Source organism: Hippichthys cyanospilos, chromosome 2 (assembly GCF_059441005.1).
Source record: "Hippichthys cyanospilos isolate Australia breed blue-spotted pipefish chromosome 2, RoL_Hcya_1.0, whole genome shotgun sequence".
NCBI classification, from domain to species: Eukaryota; Metazoa; Chordata; class Actinopteri; order Syngnathiformes; family Syngnathidae; genus Hippichthys; species Hippichthys cyanospilos.
In genome coordinates this window covers 20,953,687-20,962,918 of record NC_142370.1, presented here as the reverse complement: position 1 = coordinate 20,962,918, position 9,232 = coordinate 20,953,687, and the positions used below count along the sequence as shown (strand labels likewise).

General features: G+C 43.2%; 2 protein-coding genes across 2 annotated transcripts; one reads left to right on the top strand and one right to left on the bottom strand.

Moving 5' to 3' along the window:
- Positions 1-1,031: 1,031 nt before the first annotated feature.
- Positions 1,032-4,158, top strand: LOC148427821 (retinol dehydrogenase 7-like). Its single transcript, XM_088404844.1, has 5 exons — positions 1,032-1,185; positions 1,750-2,074; positions 3,089-3,347; positions 3,430-3,593; positions 3,660-4,158. Exons 2-5 carry the CDS (start codon positions 1,762-1,764, stop codon positions 3,881-3,883), a joined length of 960 nt encoding a protein of 319 aa, XP_088260970.1. The 5' UTR covers positions 1,032-1,185; positions 1,750-1,761; the 3' UTR covers positions 3,884-4,158.
- A 186-nt stretch (positions 4,159-4,344) lies between these two features.
- On the bottom strand, positions 4,345-7,758 carry atp5f1b (ATP synthase F1 subunit beta). The gene is made up of 10 exons (XM_088404830.1): positions 7,591-7,758; positions 6,684-6,863; positions 6,420-6,594; positions 6,187-6,308; positions 5,899-6,083; positions 5,641-5,799; positions 5,444-5,566; positions 5,150-5,362; positions 4,859-5,060; positions 4,345-4,787 (listed from the first exon to the last, which is right to left on the bottom strand). The coding sequence occupies exons 1-10, from the start codon at positions 7,691-7,693 to the stop codon at positions 4,690-4,692; spliced, it is 1,560 nt and encodes a 519-aa protein (XP_088260956.1). The 5' UTR covers positions 7,694-7,758; the 3' UTR covers positions 4,345-4,689.
- Positions 7,759-9,232: the final 1,474 nt, after the last annotated feature.

Here is a 9,232-nt window from a genome sequence, read left to right as displayed (position 1 = left end):
GAGCAATCACGAAAGGGTGAACAAATGACAGCAACAATTTCTACTGGGTAGAAGTTCAGGTCATGAACAAGACGTACACAAGAAGAAAACACTTTTAAGAAGAATGAGAAAGCCAGGTTGGACTTCCCAGATCATTTACAGAAAAAGTTCCATGACAAAGTTTGATGCACTGATATGACAAAGATTAACCATTAATTGACGGAAACGATCTTTGTGTAAGAAACCGTCTAACTTGAATGATTTGTTCCAGGGTGAGTTTACGCATCTTCATGTGTTTGAGACATGATGGGAGCAGCAAATGATTTCAAGTCTACATGAGCATTTTGTGTGCTAATTCAAAGAAGAAATCAATGAAACCATTTTGCGGATCCTTGATTTAAGCGGCAAGATAATAATCCAAGGCGGCACGGTGGAAGGATGGTTAGCAAATCCGCCTCTCAGTTCAGAGGTCATGGGTTCAATTCCAACTAGCTCCGGCCCCCCTGTGTGTAGTTTGCATGTTCTCTGCGTGCTCGTGTGGGTCTTCTCCGGGCAGTCCACTCTGGATGGATGGATTATTCTAAAGACACTGTCAAAACAGCCATTGGGGCTTTTGGCTGTAAGATGTAGATGGTTTGAGACAACTAATGTTCTAATCTTCAAACTCCCCGCTATACACTATTTATCCGACTTGCTGCTGTGAGTGAAATAACCACAACCAATGGCTGTCAATTGTACTGTATTCTCAACTAAGGCGGTAACAGAACGAGAGGAAGTCCAAAAGTAAACAAATCAAACAGGCTGTGCCCTCTCAAGTCATTTGTTTACACCTCAGGAAGTTAAGGAAGTGCAACAGTTAGTTAGTTGCTTGTCGAGGGCTTGAGGCCTGACTTCGGCTTGTTACTTTTAATTTTAAAGTTAACCAAAAGTCATCGTTGTCAGCACATATTTGGTTTAAACGTTTAAACCCAGGTTATTTGTATTTATTTCGTCGTATATCTTCTGTTAGGAAGGAAAAGCAGTGTTTGTCACCGATTGCAGTTTGGTTGTTTTGACAGCTAGCGGCGCTATTGTGCAAGTATGATCATAAAAAAAAAATACAAAAAGGGGTGTTTCTTAAGTTATTACTGATTACACATTAATAGGGCAGAGGACAAGTCTACGCTCAAACCCTTGACACCGCTCTGGCCTGCCTTCTGCTGACGGGTAAGATAGTGTGCTTGTCTTTCTGCTTCTTGCCCACTAGAAATGATTATGTGTTCGAGTTTTAAAAAATGAAACTAAACCTATACGCTATTTCACAAGGGACACGGTCTTTATTTATGTAACAACAATAATGATTGTAGTATCAGAAGTGACTTTGTAGGTCATATGAATATGTGTTAAGATGTGTGTCGTTTATCTCTAATGTAACAAAAGCCTATGCTAATGTATATAATTTCTCTAACTTCAAGCCTAAATGCCTGCGAATGGGGCACAAGCTGAGTGACAAAGTCATAATTAATTCCTGGTGTGAAGTCAAGTTGGATGCTGTTGAGGATTTTGTGCACGCATGGGGGTAAAGGTTACATTCAGCCACATTGGTCCTAATACATTTCACAACGTCATGTTGCCTCCCACCCGCTCAGCCACTCAATAGGGATTTAGTTTTCGGGCAAATAAAAAGGCACCGCAACATTTACAGGGGAACCTCATGACCTTGTTCGAACTTTAAAATGTGCATGCCCAGCTGTTCGTGGTTTCAGTGCTTTTTGCACATACTGTATTCAGCTTCCTGCAGACATGTATGTGTATCTCGCGGGACTCGTCGTGATCTACTACCTGTACCGCTGGCTAAGGGAGCTGCCCAGGGTCTCGGACAAGGGCGACAAGTATGTGTACATCACCGGGTGCGACACAGGCTTCGGAAACCGCCTTGCCCGTCACCTGGACAAGCTGGGCTTCCGAGTCATCGCCGGCTGCTTCACGGAGAAGGGAGAAGAGGAGCTGAGGAAATCGTGCTCCGTAAACTTGACATCAACACACTTGGATGTTCGATCGAATGAAAGCGTCATCAAAGTTGCTGCTATGATCAAGGAGAAAGTGGGCCAGCGTGGTGAGTGTGCGACAGCGGTGGGGAAAAAAAGACACATTTTGTTTCTGCAACGAGGTGTACTTTACCTGAGAATTGATGAGAGGTGAACCGATTAATTCACAACTAATTACTCAAATTCATCGATTGTTAGTTTTGATCTATTAATTGCTCCTGTCCAAATCTTTTGAACGGTAGCATCTTGACACTAAACATGCTCAGATTTGTTTAGTCCTCTATGAAAGCGATGTTAAAACAAAGAAAAATATTTACAAACATTTTAGTTTAAAAAAAAAACAAATCATTTAATCCATTTGCTGACAGTTTATGGTGCAAAACATTAATCTAATAGTTTTTTTTTTTACATTCCTTACTGGTTTTCATATTTCACAGCCACTTCCATACCATTCCATAATTTGAGGAAATTTCCTGTTTTTGAATAGAATAAAAATTTAAAAAAAAAAAAAAAAAAAGATCAATTGACAACATAACTGAAATTCCTTTTGCCCTTTCTCCCCCTTTCTTCGTCAATCTGGTTTTGTGATATCAGTTCTATGGCAGGCTCTCAAACTAGGTGCCACCGGAGGTAGTTGAAGTGTCTGAAAAATGACTTTCAATGAATAATTGTTGAGTCCCAGAATATTTTTATGTTCTACACAGCTCCACTCATCTACAGTGTTATTAATATTGCGTTCAATATCAATGAATCTACAAAATCTAAAGTGCCCTCAAGGGGCAGCCATTTTGTCACTGACTAAAAAATGATATCACATTTGCTTAGGTAACTACTTATCATTGCTCACCTTGCCAATTCACATGAGGAAGTTCAGAAAACTGGTTGTTGAAAAGAAATGTGTTGGCATTTGTCTCCACATTTTGTGGAAATGGAGGCCTCACTTTTTCACAGTCACTCATCCATTTTCAGCCACTCAAGACTCAATACCCCGGGGCCAGAATTAGTCAAACAGTCACCAATATTCACTTTCCGAAGACTGCTAAGAAATGACACAAACTTCTTGGCACGGTGCCCTGCCTCAGGTCTATGGGCCGTGGTGAACAACGCAGGCGTGGCCGTCCCCTCGGCCCCGTGCGACTGGCTGACCATCGACGACTACAAGTCCATGCTGGATGTAAACCTAAACGGGGTGATCGCGGTGACTCTGAGCGTCTTGCCACTCATCAAGAAGGCCAGGGGCCGGGTGGTCAACGTGGCTAGTGTGTTTGGGAGGATTAGTCCAACCGGAGGCCCGTACTGCGTCTCCAAGTACGGCGTGGAAGCTTTCAATGACAGCCTCAGGTGCTACTCCAGGAATTGGTCAGCCTCTTTGAGTTTGCAGTTTGGCAGTGATAATAAATGGCTATTCTTCTACCCCACCTAGGCTGAACATGGCACCCTTTGGTGTCAAGGTCCTCTGCATTGAACCGGGCTTTTTTAAAACTAATGTGACTGATGCTGGAATCCTAAGTAAAAGTATCAAGGGGGTGTGGGACAAGATGCCTCAGGAGGTCAGGGACGACTATGGACAGGAGTATCTTCAGAAATGTAAGTGGCACGCGTTAAGTGTTTCACCGATTAATTATCTCACCTCTATTTCTCCACCTATTGCAGCATTAGCGCTCCTAACGGACAAAGTTGCAAAAATATCAGACGCAGACCTGATGAAGGTGGTCAACTGCATGGAGCATGCAGTATCGGCCGTTCGACCTCGTACTCGCTACTCGCCAGGATGGGACGCAAAGTTGTTCTGGCTGCCGCTGTCTTACATGCCGACCTGTGTCTCCATGTACATTCTGAGTAAAGAAGCCATTCCGATTGCAAAGTCAATTAAATGAGTGCTCTAGTTCGTAACGGACGTTTTAACACACCTATTCTGTCACCACTTGATATAGCAGTCATTATGCAATATGCAATTATAAAAACAACAAATTGTTTTCCACTTCATATTATAGAGACAATTTTCTTTTTCAAATCGATTACACCATGTCACACTGAAAGGCTTATCTGAAGGTAGCAGTGTTCAGGCCAATGTGCATGTCCTTGGTGATAAGCCTGTCTGAAAAGTTGTGAAAAAAGGGAGTCAATAAAAAGCATTCCAGGTAGAATGACATTTATGCGTTTTTTTTTTTTAAACAAAAGTAATGTTATGGCTTCTTTTTCTAGTGTTTAGCCTATTTATTTGTTGCAAAAGTCTCTTCCCTCATCGAAAAAAATACTGGTCTATCAACCTCATTGTAATGCAATTTTCTGTTGTCAACAACATCTGCATCACTACTCAAAACGAACACACATGCTATTAGTTTACCATTTTATTTGTCTCATCTGAATCACGGCTGCCTAACATGGCTCTTTAGTGCCATCTTGTGGTCAGTAGGTACAAGATTCATCCATCATTTTCATAACCACTACCAGAAAACTCACGTTGACAAATTCTGTAAAGACTTTTCTTTTTAAATTCCATCTTACGTTTTATTTTTTTTAAACAAGTGGAGACATTAAATATAACTCTTCAAGATGACATCACAGCTGCATTTGTATTTGGACATGTTTTTCAAATCAAGTGCTCCTAACAGGTGGACCCCGACGACGCATTACTTTTATTTTCTTCTTAGCTCCCACAATAGTTCGATTGATCAGATATTTAGGAGTGCTCCTCAGCCAGTTTCTCAGCCTTCTGGACCACTTCCTCGATGGGGCCGACCATGTAGAAGGCCTGCTCGGGCAGGGCATCGTATTCACCTAAGTAGACCAGCAATTTAATGTAGAGAAGTCCGTTAAGGAAAAGCAAGCATCACCTCCTTCACCCTTACCTCCAAGAATGCTCTTAAAGCCTTTGATGGTCTCCTTTAGTGGTACCAGCTTGCCCATGTGGCCGGTGAAGACTTCGGCCACCTGGAAGGGCTGGGACAGGAACCGCTGGATCTTGCGTGCACGGGCCACAGTAAGCTTGTCCTCCTCAGACAACTCATCCATACCCAAGATGGCAATGATATCCTGAAGGGATTTATAGTCCTGCAGGAAAAAAAAAAATGCAGCAGCTTAGATTTCTGCATGCATGAAATTCACTGTCAATTGGGCTAAATTCAAATAAAAGGTCGAACCTGAAGAATTTTTTGCACACCACGGGCAACATCGTAGTGTTCGGCTCCGACGATGTTGGGATCCATGATACGGGAGGTGGAGTCCAAGGGGTCGACGGCAGGGTAGATGCCCAGCTCGGCAATGGCCCGAGACAACACAGTGGTGGCATCCAAGTGAGCAAATGTGGTAGCGGGGGCAGGGTCAGTCAAATCATCAGCGGGCACATAGATAGCCTGATGAGCGGAGAGAGAAAGCACTCTTCCAATATTGGCACTCACAAAACATTTTTAATGATTATGGAATGTACACTGTACCTGCACTGATGTGATAGAGCCTTTCTTGGTGGTGGTGATCCTCTCCTGCATGGTACCCATGTCTGTGGCCAGAGTTGGCTGGTAACCTACGGCAGAGGGGATACGACCCAGCAGGGCAGACACCTGACAAGACAAATAAATAAGTTAAACTTGAATCAGCTTTGGTACTTGTTCGCACTCATTGGGGAAGTCCTGACCTCAGAGCCAGCCTGGGTGAAGCGGAAGATGTTGTCGATGAAGAGTAGCACATCCTGACCCTCCTGGTCACGGAAGTACTCTGCCACGGTCAGCCCGGTCAGAGCCACTCTGGCACGAGCGCCGGGGGGCTCGTTCATCTGTCCGTACACCAGCGCCACCTAGGAGGGGAAGATGTAAATGGAAGAACGTCAAACAGGGGAAAAAGAATAAATTATAAAAATAAAAGGAACTAACCAGGACTTGTTACGTCTGCTCACCTTGGAGGTGGTGTCTTTCAGATTGATGACACCAGACTCGATCATTTCATGGTACAAGTCGTTTCCCTCACGAGTACGCTCGCCCACACCGGCGAACACGGAGTAACCGCCGTGGGCCTTGGCCACATTGTTGATCAGCTCCATGATCAGCACAGTCTTGCCTACACCAGCCCCACCAAAAAGGCCTTTGGAAAGGAAGAGGGAGAAAGAGAGAAGAAAAAGAGAATCAAAGGATTTACATCCTAATTGTATAAGGCAAATTAAAAAGAGTAATCACGAAGGACATACCAATCTTTCCTCCCTTGGCATAGGGGGCAAGCAAGTCGACCACTTTAATTCCAGTAACAAGAATCTCCTGCTCCACACTCATGTCAGTGAATTCAGGTGCTTCGGCATGAATGGGTGCAGTCCTGCAAGAAGAATCAAAACAATCAGGGAATAAAAGCATTTAAGGAAGCAAGCTTTGTCTTACACGCATTATTACAAGCTTGCATTTAAAGTCATCTTCTGAGTAAACGTACTGCTTTGTGGAGATGGGGCCTCTCTCGTCAATGGGCTCACCAATGACATTCATAATCCTTCCCAGGGTCTCGGGGCCCACTGGGATTCGAATGGGGGCTCCAGTGTCCAGAACTTTCTGTCCACGGACCAGACCTTCGGTACCATCCATTGCAATGGTGCGCACGGTGTTCTCACCTACATGAAACGATGTTGTAATTGAATTCCTACCCTAGACATATACTTGCCATGATTTTGTAGGGAACAAAACTAGTTTGGTCGCTTACCAAGATGCTGTGCCACCTCCAGAACGAGCCTGGACTCTCGGCCAGCAACCTCTAGGGCGTTGAGGATGGGCGGGAGGCCCTCATCGAACTGGACGTCTACCACGGCACCGATGACAGCCACAATGCGTCCAGTAGCAACACTGGCCGCCGCGGCAGCAGCAGGGGCGACATAGTCCCTGCCTGCAAGAAACACACTTGTAATTATAATTGGCATGCTATTGTATAACACAAAATAACAAAAACATGCATGCAGCACGTTTGGAAGCTAGAAATCCATGTCAGAGTTAGCCATGCTAAAAGTGCCGATTATAAAGCCTCCAAGAATAACACTAGGTGTGCATATTTAGAAATGCATTAAATGACAGTTTAGCTCATTATAACGGAGAAAGTCAAATGAATGACATTCCCGAGGCGAAGATTCCTTGTAAAATAATGAGTGACCATTTTGCTTCATTTCTACCTAATCACAAAAATCAAACAAGGTGTTTTGCTCTGAGTAACATCTTCGATGGCTTCAGAGATGCACTTTTAAGACAAAACTCCGGGGAAGAAACAAAGCTAGCTGGTAATGCTAACCCGGCAGCCACCTCATGTCATTAGTCGAAAGAAAGGTCATTGATGCTAGCACGGATTGGCCGCCGTCGGAATATCGCCCAACGCATGCAATTCTTCGAAAATTATAATGGACATTTGCTAATGGGTTAGAAATACTTTCGATAGCGCTAACCTTATTTGTAATGTGCCAATTGAATCAAAAGGCCTGTGAAGCCGCTCGAAAGGGCAGTCAGCGTGTGGCTAGCAACGGCTAACGTTAGCATAGCTTTAGCTGCCCATTTGAGAATTGCTGTATTACGTCTTCGGCTCTTGCGATTTCGCAAAAAAAATCACCGAGGTTTAAGGGGCTTACGCGACAGCACGGCCGGTGATCCGACAAGTGCCTTGAGGGGCTGGACCCCAGGCTTGAGAGCCTGCAGAGCCCCGGTGCAGCAACGTCCCACAGCTCCTAACATGATCAAAATGGCTGAAGGTGGAACGAGACTAGAGGAACTTGCAGCTTTGTACTCTTTGACTAAACGTCAAGTGCGCATGCTTGCAACGTTCAGCGTGTCGCGCGCGTGCGCAGACGACTTTTTCAAAAGAACATTTGAGACGTTTGAGCATTTCTTTTTGTTTTTCCGCTATCACCCCTTTCTTCGAAGGTTTTTATTAAGGTCTATGTACAAAAGAAAAATGTTTAAAGAAGCTCTGAAGTCCATTCACCTAGGATAAGACAAATGTATATGTATATGTGTCATTCCATAATTGGAGGACAGTTTACGTCCCACCCATCAAATTTTAAATAATCCTCACAAAGAATACTAACATATGTAGTTTTTGAGTAATTTTACTTGTCCCGAGACCAAATCTGAGAAGAAAAAAGAAGAGAAAGGAATGCTTGAAAATGGGTTTCAACATGCAGAATAAGTCTAGTGTACCACAAAAAATACCTTTTTATTTCTCTTCTCCTATAATGACCATATTAAATCTCAAATAAAACTCAGTGAATTTAATTTTCATTTTATTTGTATTATTTGTTTCGTTGTTGTCGCTTGCAACTGTTGGAACAATTGTTTATTGTTTGAAGATTTCAAATAAATATTATTCATGGATGTGTCTCCCACAACATGCACACAACCTGGTTACCATTTCTAGCCTGGTTGAAGAAAAAGGAAGCAATGAATCACATGATACATGGACTTGACATCGTCAAAGTTTTCAAAAAGTATGAGTAGAGCAAAGGTTTGTCGTCTCCTTTTTCCATTCATCCATCAAACCATTTTCTATGCTATTCATAGTTTTATATATATAAAAAAAAAAAAATAAAAAGCCTTACTTGAATGTCTCACTCTACCTCGTGCAACCCTGTGATGCAAATGGTCAGTGTTACGTCCTGTAACTCAGGAGAACAGGATCATGTGTATACCCACACAACTCGGAGTCTCTCAGTTCCAAAAAGATGTTTATTAACAAAACACGCACGCAATGCGTAGGGGAAAAACTGAAAAATTCAAAGTACAACAGAAACTCGCTCTCACTGTGAAAGTACAACAAAAAGAGACATAGCGAAAATGAGCCTATATGATCAAGTCTAATAAGGGAAAGTGGAGCGGATCCAGACAGGGAAACGACGCAAAGTAGTAACAGAAAGAATCTTCAAAAACACTCGGAATAGAAAATTAAAATCAAAGGACAAAAACTCAGAACGGCACCTGCAGAAGTCTCGGGAGAAATAAAGGCACAGAGTAACACAGTCAGTGGTGTAAAATAACCCGGCGTGGTCCCCCTTGTCCCTGCCGCACTAAAAAAGCCCATGATGGCAAATGGACGTCAGGTGTTCAGCCAGTGGTTGTGCCCCCTCCTAATCCCTGTCCCCACAACTGCAGAAAAACAGAACACAAAGGCAAAAGCATGACAAACAGAATTAACAGATTTTTTTAACGCAAACTTGTCCCCTTAAGTCCCCTTTTTCTTTTTACAAGAGATCACTGTGTGTGAGTATATATATAAAG

Coding starts and splice junctions, on each gene's coding strand:
- LOC148427821 (XM_088404844.1), top strand. CDS start 1,762: ATGTATGTGTATCTCGCGGGACTCGTCGTGATCTACTACCTGTACCGC. Junction 2,075..3,088: donor GGAGAAAGTGGGCCAGCGTG/GTGAGTGTGCGA, acceptor GCCCTGCCTCAG/GTCTATGGGCCGTGGTGAAC. Junction 3,348..3,429: donor GCTTTCAATGACAGCCTCAG/GTGCTACTCCAG, acceptor TACCCCACCTAG/GCTGAACATGGCACCCTTTG.
- atp5f1b (XM_088404830.1), bottom strand. CDS start 7,693: ATGTTAGGAGCTGTGGGACGTTGCTGCACCGGGGCTCTGCAGGCTCTC. Junction 6,309..6,419: donor GGCCCCATCTCCACAAAGCA/GTACGTTTACTC, acceptor TTCTTCTTGCAG/GACTGCACCCATTCATGCCG. Junction 5,800..5,898: donor TGAAAGACACCACCTCCAAG/GTGAGCAGACGT, acceptor TTCCCCTCCTAG/GTGGCGCTGGTGTACGGACA.